Source organism: Prunus mume, linkage group LG5 (assembly GCF_029339155.1).
Source record: "Prunus mume cultivar Tortuosa linkage group LG5, ASM2933915v1, whole genome shotgun sequence".
In the NCBI taxonomy this organism is placed as follows: domain Eukaryota; kingdom Viridiplantae; phylum Streptophyta; class Magnoliopsida; order Rosales; family Rosaceae; genus Prunus; species Prunus mume.
Window position 1 is genome coordinate 8,409,681 of NC_142702.1, and position 22,058 is coordinate 8,431,738.

Below are 22,058 nucleotides of genomic sequence, written 5' to 3' on the forward strand. Positions count from 1 at the left end.
GTTTTCTATGCTTGAATGCTTGAGTTCCTCTATATTTCCCAGCATTTGTGAACCATAAATCGAATTCTGAGGTTGAGCCTTTGGTTTAGGATTCTAACTTGGTGATAAACAAGAGTCATACAAGCTCACTTGGGTAATGCATGCCAAGTGTTTGTCAAAATATCTCAAAGTACCTTGTGGGCTGTTCTTTGAACTTTTGAAATGTTTCTCTTGGAATCTGAGTTGGACATGAAAACAGACTTCTCAATGGCTGTGTTGGAACTGGTCTTGTGCCATTTGAAGGAAAAATGAATTTTTGATGCAATTTCAAAGGGCTAAGCTGCTGGAATTGTGCAGTTTCTGCTGCATAGCATGTTTTGAAAATCTGTTTGACATGCTTCTCTAGTTCTAATTGCAACGAAATTTTGGAACAATGAAGCTTGATATGTCTAGTTCAAATATGGAAGGTTTGGGATTTGTTGGTTGTAAGCTTGATTTCTAATGATTTTTCAAAGGTGGGATGTTCCAGCTAGAATGGTTGGAAAGTTTGTGTATAAGTTTTGTTTGACATGTTGCTTTTGTTTGAGAATTTGGCATGCCATTTCTCTTGGCATTGAGTGCTGATATGGGCATTGCTAGAGCATGATCTTGAGCAATACTGTTGTGAGAGCTTGGTGTTGTATGGTGTTATCGCAAGAGCATGAGTTCTTCAATTTGCTTGAAATGCCTGAGTTGCTTGGAATGCTTGAATGAAATGAAATATCTTGGCATGTGGATTGGTATTACGCCCTGTGAATTTGTCAAATGCTTGATAGATGAGTTTGCTTGCACTTTGAGGAAATTATGTTTGCAGCGCCTCCCTTTGTGTATGAGTACTTTTTCGGCGCCTGATTTTGGCTAACGTGTTCTCTTGTTTAGAACCTCCAAAGCATGATAAGTCTAATTTTCTAGGATTTTGATAGCATTAAAGTGAGTTTTGGTTTATTGCAACTTGTCTTTGAAAAAAAAATTATGCTTCAATAATGATTATGCTTCCGGCACCCCCTTTCTGTAACAAAATGATCCTAAATTAATAGTTAAACATTAAATTATTCAAGGAAAATACAATTTTACCTTGAGAATATTGAAATGATTTAATAGTTGACTTTTATTCGGGGGAGATTAAATGATTAAAATACGATAAAATAAATTGAAATAAACAATAAAATAAAAAGATTTGAATTAATTAAGGTTTTTGAAAATTACAGATGTTATTTAATATAAAAAGGGGCAAAAGGTCATTTTAAGTTTGGGAAGGAATTTGGAAATGCCGATTGGATTGTTGCATAAAGCACTTCGAGACGAGTACGTAGACACGTAGTGGGCTCAAATTGGAGTTGTAACGAAGAAATGGCGATCAAGAATAGGCCAGTGGCATAATCGTAAATATTTTGAAGTTCAGTTTTTTTTTTAACCCAGAATTTCTTCACTTGGGCAGCTCGACCAGCCAACTGCAGATCGTGACTTCTCCCAACCTCGGGCATCGTTTCAAGCAAGACCGATCCCAGACGAATTACCACACTTCCCTCTTCTAGCCCCAGCCCTTCGCCACCTCTATCCGCCGCCGTAATTGCCGGAATCAGCCATGAAACATGCGGTTTTGGATAGATTTTTCTTAAACTTTCACCGGCCGTTTCTTCCTCCTCCGGCCACCAAACTGATCAAATAAGGTATGCTTTTCCACCTATTTTTCAAGCTCTAGCTGATGATTGGGTAGGATTTGATTGATTTGTAGCCTAGATAACCCGAAATATGAATTGAAAAATGGTCGATTTCGGATAGAAGTGGCAGGAGGATTGCGGCTTGGCCTGGGAGGATTGTGGCTCTAATAAAAGTGGTATCTCCAAGGCCTGTGAGGATTGCGACTCGAATACATAGGTAACCTTTGGATTTTATCGTTGCTTTGTCTCCAGCCATGTGCTTGAGACTTTTAGATATTTCACAGGTCATTTGGGCAATTATAAGGGAATATGCTAATTTCTTAGAGTATTGGGCTATTTTTTTCTAAAGTATTTGGATATTTTCTTTCCTTTATGCTTACCCACATATTTGGACTGAAGAAATTGGCTTGAGTTTCGGAGCTCCCAAGCAGCCCAAAACTTCCATTTCTCGGCTCATCAATGGGCCTCATGAAAACTCGTAACCATCTATACCACAACCCGCTCAACAAGCCCTAGGCATTCACGTGGCTTGGGCCCACTTAAGCTTGTAGCGTGGCTTGTTGCTTATTTGCTTGTCGTGGCACGTGTGCAAGCGCATATGACAAATTCTTGAGTATCCAAGTTGGGTTTCTTCCCAAGTTAGGTGTCGTACTGGGCTAAAAATATATTTGGGCCCAACCTTTGGTTTTTTGGGCCTCAATAGGGGTAAAGTGAGAATGACTAATGTTTCCAAAGTGCACTGTAGCAATTAAGCCTTAAAATAATGCACATAAGATATAGGAGAAGACTCAGTTACATTGGAGCAAGAATAAGATAATAGCAACATTTGATATTATTAACCTAGATGTAACCATTAAGACAACATATATCTCTTGTAAAATAAGCAAGAATTTGAAAATATGATTATAGATATAAGTTACCAAATATAGTTGAGATAATAAACAAAATTCAAGATAGTAAATATTTTAGTAAATTTGATTCAAAATCTGATCATGATTTTGGAAGATTAAAGGAGCAAAAAAATCAATTTAGTGACAACATTCACTTGTCCAAAAGGATATTTTCAATGGCTAGTCATGCCTTTAGGTTTAAAAATGCACCATCAATCTTTCAAAGGAAGATGGATAAATTTTTCAAGAAGTATAATAGTTTTTGTAGTATATATGTAGATGATATACTTGTACATGCATAAAATAGGAATGAACATAAAAAACACTTAGAAATAATTTTACAATTATTTATTAAGCATGGTATAGTTATTAGCAAGAATAAGATAGAACCACATAAACAAGATATAGAATTCTTAGGCATGCATGTTAAATAAGGAACAATACAATTACAAGAAATCAATTTGAAGATAAAAAGAAATTGCTTGACCTGGGGATTTGAACTCCATCACCTCTCAAACCGACTTTTGGTTTATGAATATAACAACAACAACAAACAAACAAAAACAAAAAAACAAAAACAAAAAACAAAAAAAGAAGAAGCAAAATTAGCACCATAAATCATTGGCAAAGTCACTTTTTGTTCTTGTAGTTCGATGAAATTTTCACTTTCGTCCTTGTAGTTCAGTTATAGCAATTTGACCCATGTAGTTTGATTTTATTGGAATTTAAAGACACGTCCAAATTTTCGTCCAGTTTGTCGATGGAATAAATGCTTGCCTATTATGTGGAGGGGTATTTTAGACTGAATTTTGGATGAAATTGGATGGAAATTTGGTTGTATCCTTGATTTGCGATAGAATCAAAGTACAAGGACCAAAAGTAACTTTTCCCTAAATCATTTGAGGCATTACACAATTAGGGGCTGCTCAATTGGTTTTGGTGTTTTGGGCTTGGTTCATTATTTGACCCATTTTGTTGTTTCTAAATTAGGGGTGGGCACGATATAGATTAGATTGATTTTACCTCAAAACTATGGCTGAATCAATTACAATATAACAGTTTGATTTGGTTCAGTTTTGACAAAAGTCATAAAGGAAACTGAACCAAAACAAACCAATTTAAGACACTTTGGTTAGGTTCGGTTAAATCGGTTTGGACCTAAGCCCAATTCTCATTCCTTTTGCATTTTTTCAATATTGCTAGCCTAATTACAACCAACAAATTCACAACTTGCTCCATACTTAAATCATTTTCTAGAGTACGAAACCATCCTTAGCTCAAGATGCCATAAAACTTCAAATTTCAATAACTAATATAGCTCAATTCAAGTATCCATATATAGTTATTACCTAATTATAATATTACACATATAAAATATAATATGAATAAATAAATACACATATAAACGATCCTACTTGGTTTAGGCCGGTTTACAAAAATTCAAAATCAAACTAAACCAAACAAAATACAATCCTATTGGGTTTTTAAACCGTTTACCAAACCAAAATGGTAATTACAATTTGATTCAGCCAATTTCATCGATTCAGCCGAATTCATGCCCCACCCTTACTCTAAATGGCCGCAAATAATCGGAGGCTAATGTTTATACCAAAAAGGAATAAAATAAGCGCAAGTATGTGGATGGTCCAGTGTCATTTAACAACTTAAAATGAAGAAATCAATCATTTGCTAATTCTAATTAATTTTGGGAAATCATTTGTCTAAGAGCACTTCCACCCACAAGGGCTAAGTCTAAGGCAAGGGCAAGCAGTGAATAGTGGCAGCCTTGCCATTTGTGGTTCCACCCATGAGGGCTAAGTCTAGGGCAAGTCTAAGGTAATTACTATTCACTTAAATTTATTTTTTAATTTTTTATACTTAAAACATTGATTTTGATAAGCTTTTCGGATAGGATTTTCAATTCCCAAATGTTAATATTTATCGTAAAATCCTCACCTAAAAATCAAGATAACATTTTTGGATAAAATTTTGAAATTAAATTGGTGTGGAAAGTGAACAATATTGGCAGGTATGTATAGAAAAAATTTCCAGAATTTTTTGATATTTTTTAAATATTTTTTTGATATTTTTTTCAATTTTTTTTAGCCAAAAATTGGACAACCGTTGGATTGTGCAAATTTTTTTGATCAGAGGCTCCAGGAGAAGTCACATGGCACGTAACCATTGGGCAATGTGGGCTCAAAAGTAAAAAACAATTTGAAAATCTGCTGTTGACGTCATCTTGCGTCGGCCGAGGTTTGGTGCCCAGCAAGATTAGCCCGTGGGCTTGCCCGAGCTAGTGGGTCCCACGCCATGCCCAGCCGGATTTCCTGGAGGTCTCTTGGGCTCCCAGTATGTCTTTCCCCATTTGGGTCTTATGTTGGAGATGCTCTAAGAGCATTGGCGACAAGGGGCCTAAGGGAGGGTTGGGGCGCAAACCCAAAATGTGGTTTCAAGCAACAAGGAGTGCCAGGGCAGCGGTGGGGCCCACATACAGGCTGCCACGAGCCACCACTTGGCCGACGCCACGATGACGTCGGCGATGGAGTTTAAGTTTTTAACGTTGGCGCGTGCGCTCGCCAACGACTCTCTTCCACGTGTCTTCTTCGGGCCATCGGATCGCTTTTAAACATATCCAACGACAACCATTTTTTCGCGAATAAAAAATCGAAAAAGCAACCCCTAACGGCTCTCGCCATGTGGAAGCTCGGGCTCTCGCCACGTGGAAGCTTCAGGCTCTCCGATCTTTTTCCAGAACCCAACGGGACAATTTTTTGCCCAATAAAAAATGAAAAATTTTAAAAAAAGATACCAAAAAAATACTGAATTTTTTTTCTACAAATACCAACCAATACTCTTCACTTTTAACACCAACTCCTCATACATTTTCTTCTCATTCTACTATTTTTCACTTTCTACTCAATTTTTTTTTACTTTCAAGTTGTTTTTTTCTCTATCATATTATGGGTTCTTCTAGTGAAACCGAAGTTTAAATATTATGGGTTGTTTTTTTTTACTTTCAACTCCTTATACATTACTAGTTTGCTTGCCTTTCATTTCATTGTATTTTTTGTTTTGTTTAAAAAAGTAGTCATTATAATTGCAAATATCATGCATGACTTTATTGAACAAATGAGGTTGCATTCTATATCTTGCTCGAAAATGAACATCAGAGTACAGAGAATGTGGGATAAAATAATCTTCCATCAGATTCTTACCCCGAGAATGTCTATGTCTGTCCATATTCGGTGCCCGGCCTTCTCGTGAACCACTGCAGCTCTAGTTTTATGCCTCCAGCATAGCAATGGCTACACCAAGTTGCTCATCTAGATCTCTCTGCGCCCTTTTGCTTGCAACTCTTCTACGCATTCTTGCTCGCCTTTCTCGCTCTTGGCTCTCCAAAACCTCTTCCATGTCGTCTGACATTGAGAATGGAGAATGAAATCTAAAATCTAAGGAATGAAATCTAAAATATGAGAAATGAAGATGTAGAGAAGATATGGTGTGGGAGGTATGAGCTGAGCCTCTACTTTTATAGAAAAATTTAAACAGATAGAGATGACACGTGGCGCAATTTTAGAGTGTAAATTTTTTATCTAAAATTTAAAATTTGAAATTTATCTGGAATTTGAATTTTGAAATGTATCTGAAATTTGACATTTTGAATTTATCTGAAATTTGAATTTTGAAATGTATCTTAAATTTGAAATTTATCTGAAATTTATCTGAAATTTGAAACCGAAAATCTAATCCGATATGAATAGTATTGACACATAGGAACCTAAAAATCTTATCCGAAAATATTATCCAAATTAATTGTTTAAGTAAACAAAGTTGTGAAAAAAAAAAAAATGAATAGTATTTGCCATGGCAAGCCTTGCACCGCTGGAAACACAATTTTTTTTTGGTGCTAGGACAGCAACTATTCATGTGAATAATAGCTATCCTAGGACTCCCCTTGCCATAATAAAGGGCTAACTGATGGAAGTGCTCTAGTAGATAAATCAACAACAATAGAAGCAGGCTTTAATATTATTCAAATCTTTTCTTTGGTATAAAGGTGAGCCGAAGCCCAAGAAAACTACAGCAGTACTTCGGGTCTAGGGATAACCAAAACATCCAATCCAATGACTCCCATTGCGACAAACGCCTGTCGTTTCGAACAAAACTTGTTTTACACGACAAATCCTTCAAAATTTACGATGAGTCGTTTCACCAGATATGCACAATTTGAGTGTCCTGGACGGACCAAAAAAATCCTATGCTTTTTTCACCCAAACTTGACCTTGCCCGCTCTGTTACTAAAAATATAGTACTGTTTCTCTGTGGAGAAAGTGAAGAGAAAGCAAGAAAATATCTAGAAAACAAGTAAGAAAATGGTGGTGAAGCGGAGCCAAGCGCATTTGAGCAAGGATTCAAAGGTGGAAGTTTGCAGCAACGAAGAGGGTTACAGAGGTGCATGGTTCCCAGCCATAATCCTTGACCCTCAACCCCCCGATCTCTCACCGAAGAAGAAAAGGAAGAAACTTGGCAACTCAAGCAACGCTCTGGTGCAGTACGAGAATCTGGTCTCTGAAGATGACCCAAACAAGCCACTTACTGAGCTCGTTGACGTGCGCTCCATCCGGTCAGTGCCCCCTCCTGACAATCTTGACCAGCCCTTGGAGCTAGCCGACGTCGTAGACGCTTCTTACCTTGATGCTTGGTGGGTGGGGGTTGTGATGAGGTTTGAGGATGACAAGTATACAGTGGGTTTCAAATGCCCACCTGATCTGCTTGAGTTAAGGCGCTCTGAGCTGCGGCCTCATTGGGATTTGCAGGACGGCATATGGGTTCGTGCCCGGAAGAAGGTATTAGTTCTACATTTTAATAATGCATGTGGGTTTGTCTTTTTAATATAGGATTTGCACTTGGTTTATGCTTGCATGAGCTTTCTTTTGTTTATCAATGAATTGTTTTGGAGCTTTCTACCATGGGTTTTCATGATTTAAGAACATGCAGGTTGTTTATTGTACATTGGCCTTGCCTTTGTTGTTCTGCTTTTAGATTCTTCTTTTTTTCCTTAAAAAGATTTCTATTTTTCCTAAAAGTATAATCTTTTTATGTTGTTGCAATTTTTAAGAGCAGTTTAGCCGTGTTCATGTTTTCTTTAATACCGGTTGTCATGAGTATCATTGGTTCTCTTGACTATTCTATTGATTTTCCTGAATTATCAACCAAAGTTGTTATTTTTATCGCTTGTTGTCCTTGGTCAGTACTTGATATCAGGTTTGTTTGTGCTTTCTAATTTTTTTCTGGGACTTCTCTGATATTGTGGTGTTTGTTAGGAACTTGTGATTTTATGGAGTTTAAAGTTTGGATTTTTTGAGGTCTTTACTTATATGTTTGCAAGTTCATGCCTTTTCAGTTCATTCATTAATCTCATCTGCCATATATCTGGATTCCTATTTTTGAAGGATGATAGAAATTTCTATATGCTGTGCTTCTAATAGAAAGAAAACTGATATTTCTCACTAATGGTTCGAAGAGGATGGCGGGATCATTTTTCAGCCCTGGGACAGCAGTGGAAGTGAATCTCAACAGAGAACATCTATTCTGTGCTTGGTTCCCAGCAATTTATCTTGGTGAACTAGGGGTCAACTCTTTCTTGCTTCAATATAAGAGCTCTAACAACTGCGATGTTAAAGTGGTTGTAGGTGGGAAACAGATTCGGCCTCAGCCTCCAAAGTTGGCGGAAAGAGATTTTAAGTTGGAGGAAAAGGTGGATGCATTTTTTGATATGGGTTGGCATGTCGGAGTGATTAAAAAAGTTCTTAGAGGAAAAAAGTATATGGTCAGTTTGAAATTCACAGAGGAGGTGAAGCAATACAGTCAGTCAGATTTGAGGCCTCACATGTACTGGACGGATGGAAGATGGGTTACTATGATCAATGGAAAACAGGTTACTATGATCAATGGAAACTGGATTCCTTACTTTAAGGTATGTGTATTTTTGTCTTGTTTTATGATGGGAAAAGGGCGGGGGGTGTCACGGCTTGTTACTTTATGGGTATGATGGTAAACATGTTTGGATCATAGGTAAGTTTGAGTTTCTATGCTGAGAAGCATACATGGTCTCAAATTATTTGTGGGTGGCTAAATTTTTGCCCTTCCTTTTCAGGAAGGTCACTTTAGTAGGGACTATGAAGTACGATCAAAGCTAGCATGTGAGAGTTTCAGTAGTTCTGAGTTAGCTGCAGCACTTGAAAGTTCAGGTGCTACCAAGGATAATAATGAAGAAAAAACACCTTGTTCGAGGATTTCGTGGAAGAATCAGTCGGAGGACTTGAGTCCTTGCATTGATAAATCACCTTATGGAAAGACCAAAAAGAAACTAAAAATAAATCACAAACCTAATGATGATGCAACCATTTTAGGTCTGTCCAAGAAGTTAATATGTGGACATTCAGAAGATTCCGTATCTTTTGCACAATTATTTCAAAGCAGAACGCCAGTCAAAACATCAAGCAAAGAAGCCCCAGTTAGAGATGGTGCGGTAAGTGAACTCTCAAAATATTATTGGTATATATTCTCCTATTGCTGAGTGTTCCTTTCGGGGTAAACAAAATCATAAGTCAAGTCTTCCCTTGCAAAACCTCATTAACATGCCCTCATTATATGAATTTTATAAGTTGATAGCATCTGAAGACTGCCATTTGAATGTAAGAAGTGATATATAGCAAAAAATAAAAATAAAAATAAAAACAGATGCATTATTTTTTCCTCTGGTTTTGTTTCTTCTGACACCTGATGGTTCTGATTAGAATGCATTTTATTCCCATTGCAGAAGACTAAGCAACTGCAGGTTGGAGGACTGAACAATCAGACAATAGTTTTTTATAAACGAAAAGGTAAACCACAAACTTTTGAAGTTGATATCCTTTGGCCAAGACTGAGACATGAGGGGAGGGGCAGGCCACTGAAATTGCCTGGTGAAAAAATCAATAGTCAGAGGCATATATCCATGCTGAGTATCATTACATGATATTGTTTCTATATTAACGTGTATAATTATTTGCAGTCAAGGAAGGCAGTGAAATAAAAAAGGCAAATGAAGATGTTGAAGATGAGTATGGACGAGACAACATTGAATCTTCAGGTATACAGTCAGATTTTGAACTAACAGGGGGATCTCTTGCTGACACATCATGTCTGCTGCCCATGGAGGTATATCTAAAGCCCGTATGCTATGCTTCTTCTATATCTCTCTATTTATCAAAACTGCAGTCTACATTAATCTTATATATTAAAAAAAAGTTAGAAATATTGTTGCAATAAACAAGAGAGCTTAATTTTACCTCAGAGGGTGGTGTATAAGTGAAGGGAAGGACTAAAATGGAAAATGCCTTTAATTCTACAAATATTTAATATTGACCTTACTAGAGGATTTGTTTTTATGAAGACAATTATTAATAAAAAACTATAATATTTCATTTTAATTTTATCTATAATTAATACAAAAAATGTATTCGGCTTTACTTAGTCTTTGGAATAAGTATGGATTTGGAGGCATCCTGTTGATATTTATTTCCCTCTAACACAATTTCATTCATGATGATATTTCTTATTAATTCATGCAGGAGGTTGAGCAGAATGAAGATGGAGTGAGCAGTGAAATAGAAGGGAAGGGAAAACTGCCTGAATATCTTATTGAACACCCAAAAGATCCAGCAACAGGTATGTATAATGTGTCAGAGAGACAATTCTCGATAGATTTGTATATTTACAAAATCCAATGTATACCAGCATGAACATAATTGCATTGGATCTTTTGCTGCAGATGATACGAATGATATATTTGAATTGCCTGTAATAACAATGTGGGATTTGACATGCATGAGTAGCTAACAACCTGAATTAAGCACAATGGAATAGAAGACTTGTGGCCTGAATAAGTTCTGTTTTTTTGCAGGTGAGAAGCACAATGGAACTGGAGTTGGTCAAGTTGAATTGACTAAGACACAATTTGTCAATGGTAATGGTATGGTACATCACAGCCTGGAAAAACCTTTGGTTTATGTAAAAAAATTACAGGAACTCGTGTCCAATTTAATTTGAATGCTCCCCATGACCGATATGCTTTTGCTTTAGTATTCTATAATTTTTTGCTGTGAAAAAGATACGAGTCAAGTACAACATTTGGATGAGTGATTAGTAATACTGAGTGTGCTTTATGCAACTGAATCACGTGTGAGGGAGATACATTTAAATCCTTTAATATTGTTCGAATGTCTACAAGACAGTCCACTTTGCCTTTTCTGAAAAGTTCTCCAGTTGCGGAAAAAATTGAAACCATGGATGTATTCAAAATGTTGCTAGACCAAAAACAATGTTAGCTTAACATAATAGGGATATGCTTTTCCTTTATTGTTTTTTCCCCTTTGGATGTACTTGCTTATCCTATTCATTTTTATCTTGTGTTCTAAAATTTCATGTCTTTCTTAAATTTGCAGGTTCTGAAGAAGCCATGAGAGAGACAAAAATTGTGGATTCTGCAATGGATTACTTGACAACAGCATCTGCCCATGATCAACCTTTATCTCTGTGCTGCATAGAGGAAATGCATTCTGTAAAAGCCATAGAGTGCTCAAGTAAGCTATTGAAAATTTTCAATAGATTCCTTTGGGTGTCATTAGTTTGACTAATATCAAGATTGTGTTCTCCAGGTAACACTACTAGGACTGTCAACCAACAAAATGAGGTTAGAGGAACACAAGTTGAGCAACAAGACAGTCCACATTCGCCTTTTGTGAGAAGTTCTCCATTTTGGGAAAGTATTGAATCCATGGAAGTATTCAAAAGATTTCCGCAAAAGCCACACTTTCATCCTCTGGTGAAGTATAAAGCAGTTTGCCGTGAAGGATCCGCCCTTGGAAATATGATAACCTTTGCCTCTTTGGTGGAGAAGACTTCCAAGCTGCAAGTTGGCGATCCTAGAGACTTATTTGATAGCAATTTGGAGGCACTTGTTGAGTTGGAAATGTTGGGATTTGATGTAACGGCAGTACGGCATCGTCTGAAGGAGTTGGTTGAAATGAAAGTTAAGTTGGGGCAGCTTCATAACCAATTAAAAGAAGTTGACATTCAGATCACTGAGTGTACTCTGGACAGAACCAGAAACAATGAAACCATCAGTCGGATTGATAAGAAGATTAAGGACTTGAAGGAAAAAGGGGCAACGCTGATGTCAATCAATGTGGCCAAAGGTTCTGAAATTAGCAAGCTGCAATCAGAAGCAAATGCTATCACTGAAGGCATTCAGAGCATCCATTGTGATTTTGAGAAATTAGCTGCTGCAGCATGGTGATTGTTGTGATTCTGATGGATGACACCCTTTAGATTACCACCCCTTTTGCTAACCTTCGACACTTATATAATATATATACCCTTTTGAATGTAATGATATAATATTTACACCCTTTAGATTAACTTTTCTGTAGCTTTTTTTATTATAACAGCCATTGGCCCTCGAATGCTGGTAACAAACAATTATTTGTATGTACTACTGTATCCTCAAGTCATTATATAATGAGCGTCTTATCTATAGTCCTTGGGTCCTATTTCGTAACCGTTAGATCAAATAGGTTAATTGTTGGATCAAATTGGTAAGCTCTCACTATAGAATTATTGTTATATCCTCAATCTCGAAATTCTATAGTAAAAGTGTAATTTATCAGTCTGTTATTCAAAAAAACTTTGTTTGGTATGAAGGTGGGCCGAAGCCCAACAAACATCCATTCCAATCCATCAACTCTCATTGGGTCGACTAAAAGCCTGTCGTTTCCAACAAAACTTGATGTACGCGACAATTTTTTCAAATTATACGATGTTACTCTTTTCTCCCAAAAAGTTCCAACTTGAGAGTCCCGGACAGCAACGGACCAAAAAATTCCAACTTTTCTCCCAAAACTTGACCTTGACTAAATAATACTACTCTTTTTATCGACCTTGACTAGATATTACTATTTTTATCGCAAATGGGTATGAGGTCTGTGAAAGGTCTGTGAAATTATCACCTTTCCTACTTTGGCGTTTTTGGAATATTAATGATCACCAATCGTACTTGGGCTGTACATCAATTTGGTACTTAAAAAGGTTTTTTCAATCTGTTTCTCTGGAGAACCAAAAAGTGAGAGAAAACAAGTAAGAAAATGGTTGTGAAGCGGAGCCAAGCGCATTTGAGCAAGGATTCAAAGGTAGAAGTTTGCAGCAACGAAGACGGGTACAAAGGTGCATGGTTCCCAGCCATAATCCTTGACCCACAACCCTCAGATCGCTCACCAAAGAAGAAAAGGAGGAGCCTTGGCAACTCAAGCAAGGCTCTGGTTCAGTATGAGAGTCTGGTCTCTGACGACGACCCAAACAAGCCACTCACTGAGCTCGTTGACGTGCGCTCCATCCGGCCAGTGCCGCCTCCTGACAATCCTGACCAGCCCTTGGAGCCAGCCGACGTCGTAGACGCCTCTTACAGTGATGCTTGGTGGGTGGGGGTTGTGATGAGGTTTGAGGATGACAAGTATACGGTGGGTTTCAAAAACCCACCTGATCTGCTTGAGTTAAGGCGCTCTGAGCTGCGGCCTCATTGGGATTTGCAGGACGGCATATGGGTTGTTGCCCAGAAGGAGGTACTAGTTCTAGATTCTAATAATGCATATGGGTTTGTCTTTTTAATATAGGATTTGCACTTGGTTTATGCTTGCATGAGCTTTCTTTTGCTTAGCAATGAATTGTTTTTGGAGCTTTCTAACATGGATTTTCATGATTTAAGAATATGCAGGTTGTTTTTTGTACATTGGCCTTGCCTTCGTTGTTCTGCTTTTAGATTCTTTTTTTTTTTTTTCCTAAAAAGATAATCTTTTTATGTTGTTGCACTTTCTAAGAGCAGTTTATCCGTGTTCATGTTTTCTTTAATACCGGTTGTCATGAGTATCATTGGTTCTCTTGACCATTTTATTGATTTTCCTGAATTATCAACCAAAGTTGTTATTTTTATTGCTTGTTGTCCTTGGTCCGAACCAGTACTTGATATCAGGTTTGTTTGTGCTTTCTATTTTTTTTCTGGGACTTCTCTGATATTGTGGTGTTTGTTAGGAATTTGTGATTTTGTGGAGTTTTAACTTTGGATTTATTGAGGTCTTTACTTATATGTTTCCAAGTTCATGCCTTTTCAGCTCATTCCTTTATCTCATTTGCAATATATCTGGATTCCTATTTTTGAGGGATGATAGAATTTTCTATATGCTGTGCTTCTAATAGAAAGAAAACTGATATTTTTCACTAATTGTTCAAAGAGGATGGTGGGATCAATTTTCAGCCCTGGGACAGCAGTGGAAGTGAATCTCAGCAAAGAACGTCTATTCTGTGCTTGGTTCCCAGCAATTTATCTTGGTGAACTAGGGGTTAACTCTTTCTTGCTTCAATATAAGAGCTCAAACAACTATGATTTTAAAGTGGTCGTAGGTGACAAACAGATTCGGCCTCAGCCTCCAAAGTTGGCGGAAAGAGATTTTAGGTTGCTGGAAAAGGTGGATGCATTCTGTGATATGGGTTGGTGTGTCGGAGTGATTAAAAAAGTTATTATAGGAAAAAAGTATATGGTCGGTTTTAAATTCACAGAGGAGGTGAAGCAATACAGTCAGTCAGAATTGAGGCCTCGCATGTGCTGGACGGATGGAAGATGGGTTACTATGATCAATGGAGAACGGGTTACTATGATCAACGGAAACTGGGTTCCTTACTTTAAGGTATGTGTATTTTTGTCTTGTTTTATGATGGGAAAAGGGCAGGGGGTGTCATGGCTTGTTAATTATGGGTATGATGGTAAACATGTTTGGACCATAGGTAAGTTTGAGTTTCTATGCTGAGAAGCATACATTTGAATGCAAGAAGTGATGTACCAAAAAAAAAAAAAAAAGAAAAAAAAAAAGAAGAAGTTATTTTTCCTCTGGTTTTGTTTCTTCTTTCCCCTGATGGTCCTGATCAGAATGCATTTTATTCCCATTGCAGAAGACTAACCAAAAGCAGGTTGGAGCACTGGACAATCGAACAATAGTTTCTAATAAACGAAAAGGTAAACCACAAAATTCTGAAGTTGATATCCTTTGTCTAAGAGTGAGACATGAGGGGAGGAGCAGGCCACTGAAATTGCCTGGTGAAAATATCAATAGCCAGAGGCATATATCCACACTGATTAACATTACATGATACTATTTATGTATTAACATAATCATTGGGTAATGTAATCCACTAAACCAAATGTGTATAAATTGTTGCAGTCAAGAAGGGTAGTGAAATTGAAAATGCTGATGAAGAAGATGTTGAAGATGAGTATGGACTAGACAACATTGAATCTTCTGGTATAAGTTCAGATTCTGAACTAACAGGGGGATCTACTGCTGGAACATCATGTCTGCTCCCCATAGAGGTATATCTGAAGCCTGTATGCTACGCTTCCTTTCTACGTATCAAAAGTCTGCATTAAGCTTTGGGGTAGAAAGGCAAGACCAGTGTGCTTCCTATTGAACAAACGGAAGACCAATATGATGAGAAGGATTAAAACATTTATGTTCAAGAGAAAGGAATGATTCTCGTGTTAGCTAACTGGATACATGCTAATTTGGCGATTAAAGTAGTCATGGTTGAAATACAGAGTGGCCTCTTTTTTTTTTTTTTTTTTCCTTTCTAATTATATATATATATATATATATATATTTGATATAGGAGTGTTACATAACACGAGAGATTAATTATACCTCAGAGGGTGCTGTAAAAGTGAAAGGAAGGACTAAGATGGCTCATGCCCATAATTCTAGAAATCATTGTTTTTGTTTTTGTTTTTTTAAGACAATTGTTAATAGAAAAAACTATGATATTTTATTTTAATTTTATCTATAATGAATTCAAAAAACTATGAGGCATCCTATTGAGATTTATTTCCCTCTAACCCAAGTTTGTTGATCATCATATTTCTTATTGATTCATTCAGGAGGTTGTACAGAATGAAGATGGGGTGAGCAGTGAAATAAAAGGGAATGGAAAACTGCGTGAATATCTTGTTGAACACTCAAAAGATCCAGCAACAGGTGTGTGTAATGTGTCAGAGCTACACAATTCTTGATAGATGTGTATATGTACAAAATCAAATGTGTACCAGCATGTGTGGCTGAGGTTGAGGAACATAATGGCGTTGGATCTTTTGCTGCAGATGATACGATATATTTGAATTGCCTGTAATAACAATGTGGGATTTGACTGGAATGAGTAGCTAACAACCTGAATTAAGGACAATGGAGTAGAAGACTTGTGGCCTGAATAAATTCTATTTTTGGCAGGTGAGAAGCACAATGGAACTGGAGTTGTTGCTCAAGTTGAATTGACTAAGACTCAAGCTGTCAATGATAATGGTATGGTACATCAGAACCTGGAAAAACCTCTAGTTTATGTAAAAAGAATTACAGGAACTCATGTGCAATTTAATTTGAATGCTCCCCATGACTGGTATGCTTTTGTTTTTGTATTCTATAATTTTTTGTTGTGAAAAAGGTACAAGTCAATTACCACATTTGGATGAGTAATTAGGAAATGAAATTGGAAGATTCAAGAGTAGAGGTAGTTAAACATAATTAAGAAACAATGATTTTGGAATTCAAGAAATACACTGATTTTGGTAATACTGAGTGTAGATTCTGCAACTGAATCATCTGTGAGGGAGCTACTTAAGTCCCTTAAGATTTTTCTTTTGTCAAAATGAGTCAACAACGAAAAGTACCACATATTGGTAGACGAACAAGAAAAAAGGAAAATAATTGGGGTTTCCTTATCCTTTTCTCACTTTTTAAAATGTTGGTAGTAATTGTTTAATCCTATTTATTGTTATCCCACATGGTATAAAATTCATAGCCTTTTTAAAATCTCAGGTTCTGAAGATGCAATGGTCGAAGCAGAAACTGAAGCTACTGCAATTGATATTGAGAAAATAATAGAGGGCTTAAGTAAGCAATTGAGAAAGTTGTCAAAAGTATTTCTTTGGCTTTGGTTTCTTTGATTAACATCAAGGTTGTGTTGTAGGTAACCCTGCAGGGTTTTCCAGCAAACAAAATGAGGTCAGAGGAAGACAGGTTGAAACTGGTATAACAGGTGACACTGATCAACAAGACAGTCCACTTTGCCTTTCCTGAAAAAGTTTTCCAGTTGGGAAAAAAATTGAAACCATGGATGTATAATATGCTTTTCCTTTATTGTTTTTTCCCCTTTGGAAGTACTTGCTTATCCTATTCTTTTTTATCTTGTGTTGTCTAAAATTTCATGTCTTTCTTAAATTTGTAGGTTCTGAAGAAGGGATGAAAGAATCAAAAACTGTGGATTCTGCAATGGATTACTCAACAAAAGAAGTTCAGGTGTCTGTGACCGGAATATCTGCAACGGCATGTGCCCATGATCAACCTTTATCACTGTGCATAGATGAAATGCATTCTGTAAAAGCCATAGAGTGCTCAAGTAAGCTATTGTGAAAATTTTCAATAGATTCCTTTGGGTGTCATTGGTTTGACTAATATCAAGATTGTGTTCTCCAGGTAATCCTGCTAGGACCGCCAACCAACAAAATGAGGTTAGAGGAACACAAGTTGAGCAACAAGATAGTCCACATTTGCCTTTTGTGAGAAGTTCTCCATTTTGGGAAAGTATTGAATCCATGGAAATATTCAAAAGATTTCCGCAAAAGCCACATTTTCATCCTCTGGTGAAGTGTAAAGCAGTTTGTCGTGAAGGATCTGCACTTGGAAATATGATAACCTTTGCCTCTTTGGTAGAGAAGACTTCCAAGTTGCAAGTTGGCGATCCTAGAGACATATTTGATAGCAATTTGGAAGCACTAGTTGACTTGGAAATGTTGGGATTTGATGTCAAGGCAGTACGACATCGTCTGAAGGAATTGCTAGAAATGAAAGTTGAGTTGGGGCAGCTTCAGAACCAATCAAAAGAAGTTGAAATTCAGATCATGGAGTGTACTCTTGACAGAACCAGAAATAATGAAACAATCAGTCGGATTGATAAGATGATAAAGCACTTGAAGAAAAAACAGGCGATGCTGATGTCAATCGATGTGGCCAAAGGTTTTGAAATTAGCAAGCTGCAATCAGAAGCAAATGCTATTACTGAAGGAATTCAGAATATCCATCGTGATTTTGAGAAATTAACTACTGCAGCATGGTGATTGTTGTGATTCTGATGGATGGCCATTGTGATTACCACTCGTTTAGCTGACCCTTGAATAGTTTGGAGCTAGGTTTGTCCATGGAAACTGATATATAATATTTATACCCTTTTGAATGTAATATAATGATGGAAGTGATACCAAACTGTTCTGTAGTTTTTTTATAACAGATATTAGCCCTGGAATGCTGGTAACAGTTTTCTGTACTACCATATATCCTCAACCAGTATTAGACCTAATGCTGCTCAAAATATATTTATAGACCGGTTTACTGCCTATATCACTATCTATTGGTTTCCTATAAGATGTCTTGTCCACACTTTTTCCCTGGTAGAGAAGCTTCTGGTCCCTTTCAGCAAGTTATGAGCTTTTTTTCTGTTAGAAAGGCAGATAAATAGCAGCGGTGGTAAAACTAGAAAAGTTAGAACAAAACAAAACTGACTCTGTAAGTAGGGCTGAGGTTGCTCTTCAGCATTTATAAGCATGAAATTTGAAAGAAGGCACGCGTAATTGGAAATGGAAAGGCCCACGATGCACTTCAAAATCTCGAATTACTTCATAAAGTAAATGGCCACCATCCACATATCAATCATGACGCGAATCAATATGAACTTTTCCACTTAAACAAGTAACAATAACCATTAGGAACAACTCAGAACGTACATTGAAAACAGGGCTTTTGGCAACAACTATCTGTTTTTTTTCCCTTACAAGGGAAACAACACTGCTTGGACCCCTTTACCTTTCTTCATCAAGAGGAGCAACTTTGCAGCTAAAAGATATCATTCCTCCTTGTGGACTTTGAAGCCATAATTCTCGGAACATAATTCTGACTCGCCTTCTGCGGTTTAAGATGGTCGTAGGTCAAGAAAAAAAGGTGAGGAAATGAGGTTCCAAAATATACTCCATCAATTTCTAAGAGTGTTTGTCAAGGAAACATTGGAAAACTGATGTTCAACAAAACATAACTGAAGTCATTTGCAAAAGTCATATATATTTGGGTAAACGGCCGAAACCCTCCTTGAATTATAACGCTTTTCGAAATGTCCACTCTGAATTATTTTTTCAGCCAATTTAACCATCATACTATTTTAAATGGCCAATTTAGCCCATGCCGTCAAGTTTTTAGACTTCCATCCAACTTTCTATTAATTATAAGGGTAAGTTTGTCATTTTACAATGGCAATATCAACAAATAATAAAGAAAATATAAAAATCATGATTTCTTCTTTCTTTTTTTTTTTTTTTTTTCATATTCTTTTTCCTTTTCCTTCTTCTTCCTCCCTCTCTTTGGACACAAACCCTCATAAAAAAAAATAAAAATAAATAAAAAAATATCCCAAATCTGCAATCCGGTCACTGATGAGGAATCTGAAAAACTAGGTGTCGCTTTGTCTTTGAAGGTACATATGACTTGAACCCAATGTTCATTTGCACCAAACTTTCCATCTACCACCTCACACCCTAACCGACCTCTGGCCCCCTCACATGAGCCTAAACTAGGGGGTGCATTTTTGCTCACCACTTTAACTCAAAGTGTACCATCACCACCCCTTTTAGAAGTTGACACATTTCTATAGTTATAACCATAGTTAACTTTTAAATTTTAAATTTATTAAAGTATTTAAAACCAAATAATAATAATAATAATAATAACATTTTAAAGAAAGAACAACCCTAGCCACCATCCCCGGCAGTGCAGCACCCAGCCACCATTCCTCCCCACCTCGTTCACCACCACGCCCCAGTCAACATATCTTTTACAAAACAAGAAACTAAAACGATTATCAATTTTTAAGAAATAAAAACTCAGGAAGGTTTAGCATTTTGTTGAATTGGTTGGTGGGGCCTTCAAGGCAAATCAGAATGTTTCTTGTATTTAACTTGTCGCTCAGGCATCGACAACATGGCTTGCGATTAGAAGTCTCTCTTCTTTCCAATCGGCCATGGCAGCAACGGATTGGAATCTGGGGCTGAATATGAGTCTCTGCTTGTGCCATTGTTTTCAACTTTAACAGGATCGGACAACTCTCTCGCTCGGATTTTTGGGTCTCTTGGATTCTGTTTTGGGTCTCTTGGACTCGGTTTTGGTTCTTCTTACCTCGCCATCTTCGGCTGATTTTGGATTGCTGCAGGGGAACGGTGGCTGTGGTTGCTGAGGTATTTCTAGCGGCAAGAAGGAGAGAAGGTCGCTGCCGACGGAGTTTACCAGATTGGTTGGGTGCGTGGTTGCTGAGGTATTTTTGGCGGCAAGGAGGAGGAGAAGGTAGCTGCCGGCGGATTTTACCAGATTGGTTGGGTGCGTAATGGTGGTGTTGGGTTTTTGGTTTTTCTGTAATTAAATTTTATTAAAAGGATTTTTGTTTTTTTCACTCTCATAATAATGCCATCAGAAAAATAAAAATAAAATAAAAATTAACTATGGTTACACCTTTGTACACATGTCAACATTTAAGATGGGTGGTGAGGGTACACATTGAGTTAAAGTGGTGAGCAAAAATACTCTCTAAACTAGGGGTGGCAATTTCGGACACGACTCGAAATTAGTGGATTCAACCCGCACGATAAAAAAACAAGTCAATTTCGGGTCAACCCGTTCTGACCCATTTAATAAACGGGTGGGTTTTGGGTCAACCCGCTAACCCACTATAATACCTAACTAACCCGTTTATTAAACGGATCGTGTCACAGGTCGTGTCAACCTGCTATAATACCTGTCAACCCGCTAAAAAATGAAGAGAAATAGAGACTTCAGCACACACACAAGGGGTTTCGAACCCCTACCACCCTCATTTCTCTCACACACCTTATCCACCATGCTACAAACAACTTTGTGATTTTATCATATGTCTTTTGATATTTATAATGTTTTTTTTTCTTTTGTGTTTTCCTTTCTTTTCCATCTTTCTTCTCCACTTTTTTTTTTCTTTCTTTTCCTTCTTTCTCCTCTCTCTCTTTTTTTTTTCTCTATTTTCCTTTCCTCTTCTCTCCTTTTTTATTCTTCTTTCTTTTCCTTCGCTTTAGTTTTCTCTCATCTATCTTTTTTCTTTCTTTCTTTCCTTCAATCTTCTCTTTCTCTCTCTCTATTTTTTTTCTTTCTTTTCCTTCTCTCTTCTCTCCTCTCTTTATCTTTTTTTTTTCTTTCTTTTCCTTATATTTTCTCTACTCTCTCTGTTTTTTTTAATTTAAATTTTTTTCAATTGTGAGTTTCGTAACATGCATGTTATTATTTATGAACCCGTTACACGACTCGAAACTCGCAAGATAAAAGACGACCCGAACCCGACACGACACGACACGTTTATTAAATGGGTTGGGTTCGGGTTGAGCATTCTTGACACGTTTATTATCCCGACACGACACGACTCATTGCCAGCCCTAGCCTAAACAACAAGTTATCTCCCATCGGCCCCTCCGATCTGAGACCAAAATGTGAGTACGGACGTTGCTTCGACATCAATTAGAGCACGGACGATAAGATCAATGGCACCAGCTACTCATCTCCAACTTTAATCTCATCACAGCCGTCCATCTTTCTTCGTCGCACGGGCTTTGCCCCATAATACTTACACCTGCGTCGCACCATAACAATCTCTCTATCTCTGCCGGTGAGTCACAAAAACGGAGAGATTTTACATGGAAGGAAAGTTGCAGAAGGGCGGAGAACTCGTGCTTGAAACACTCGTTCTGATTCGGGCAAGCAAATCGGGTTGAGCTTGGCTCGAGAGCTCGCAACAACCGAGTTCGCCAAGCCACGCGGTGATGAGAGGGAGCTTGTGGAATCGTAGAACGGTACAGAGGTTGCGGCAGGCGTTGATCTCGACCGTTGGATCCATGAAGATCAAGCTTCGCTTTGCTCTGTATTGACTTCACGCTCATCGCGCCGGTGAGCTTCGGACTTTATGGGATGAACCCAAGCTTCGAACGTTGATTGCTAGGGAATTTTTGTTTTTGTTTTTTGTTTCTTGTTTTTGCCTTTTTAGTTTTTAAAGATTTAATTATTTTTATACAAATTTATAAATAAACCCAATCCTAGACATTTATTTATAGAAAAATCGAAGTACTATTTAAACATAGAAACACACCCAAAATCAACCCCAAAGTCAACTTTTTGGGTATGTTTATAAATGGGTGTGTTTATATGTTTAAATAGTGTTTGAATTTTTTTTTTATAATTTAAGCCTCCACTTTGGGTGTTTTAGTGAAACTCCCTTATTTTTAATGGAAAATTAGATG

General features: G+C 37.2%; 2 protein-coding genes across 4 annotated transcripts; both read left to right on the forward strand.

Annotated features, from left to right (window-relative positions):
• Positions 1 to 6,830: 6,830 nt before the first annotated feature.
• LOC103330973 (DUF724 domain-containing protein 3-like) lies at positions 6,831 to 12,152 on the forward strand. Of its 2 annotated transcripts, none has more exons than XM_089053653.1 (9): positions 6,831 to 7,419; positions 8,097 to 8,549; positions 8,730 to 9,104; positions 9,396 to 9,459; positions 9,630 to 9,775; positions 10,189 to 10,285; positions 10,521 to 10,589; positions 11,062 to 11,199; positions 11,275 to 12,152. In XM_089053653.1, exons 1-9 carry the CDS (start codon positions 6,946 to 6,948, stop codon positions 11,913 to 11,915), a joined length of 2,457 nt encoding a protein of 818 aa, XP_088909779.1. In that variant the 5' UTR covers positions 6,831 to 6,945; the 3' UTR covers positions 11,916 to 12,152. The 2 variants fall into 2 exon arrangements, with proteins under 2 accessions (XP_088909779.1, XP_088909780.1); XM_089053654.1 differs by having other exon boundaries at positions 10,521 to 10,583.
• A 427-nt stretch (positions 12,153 to 12,579) lies between these two features.
• On the forward strand, positions 12,580 to 18,098 carry LOC103330974 (DUF724 domain-containing protein 7-like). Of its 2 annotated transcripts, none has more exons than XM_008233579.3 (10): positions 12,580 to 13,233; positions 13,900 to 14,352; positions 14,615 to 14,678; positions 14,884 to 15,032; positions 15,594 to 15,690; positions 15,940 to 16,011; positions 16,525 to 16,599; positions 16,676 to 16,744; positions 16,934 to 17,104; positions 17,182 to 18,098. In XM_008233579.3, exons 1-10 carry the CDS (start codon positions 12,760 to 12,762, stop codon positions 17,820 to 17,822), a joined length of 2,265 nt encoding a protein of 754 aa, XP_008231801.2. In that variant the 5' UTR covers positions 12,580 to 12,759; the 3' UTR covers positions 17,823 to 18,098. The 2 variants fall into 2 exon arrangements, with proteins under 2 accessions (XP_008231801.2, XP_016649892.2); XM_016794406.2 differs by having other exon boundaries at positions 16,676 to 16,735.
• The last annotated feature ends 3,960 nt before the right edge of the window (positions 18,099 to 22,058 follow it).

Coding starts and splice junctions, on each gene's coding strand:
- LOC103330973 (XM_089053653.1), top strand. CDS start 6,946: ATGGTGGTGAAGCGGAGCCAAGCGCATTTGAGCAAGGATTCAAAGGTG. Junction 9,105..9,395: donor CCCCAGTTAGAGATGGTGCG/GTAAGTGAACTC, acceptor TTCCCATTGCAG/AAGACTAAGCAACTGCAGGT. Junction 9,776..10,188: donor CATGTCTGCTGCCCATGGAG/GTATATCTAAAG, acceptor TAATTCATGCAG/GAGGTTGAGCAGAATGAAGA.
- LOC103330974 (XM_008233579.3), top strand. CDS start 12,760: ATGGTTGTGAAGCGGAGCCAAGCGCATTTGAGCAAGGATTCAAAGGTA. Junction 16,600..16,675: donor GAAAATAATAGAGGGCTTAA/GTAAGCAATTGA, acceptor GTTGTGTTGTAG/GTAACCCTGCAGGGTTTTCC. Junction 17,105..17,181: donor AAAAGCCATAGAGTGCTCAA/GTAAGCTATTGT, acceptor TGTGTTCTCCAG/GTAATCCTGCTAGGACCGCC.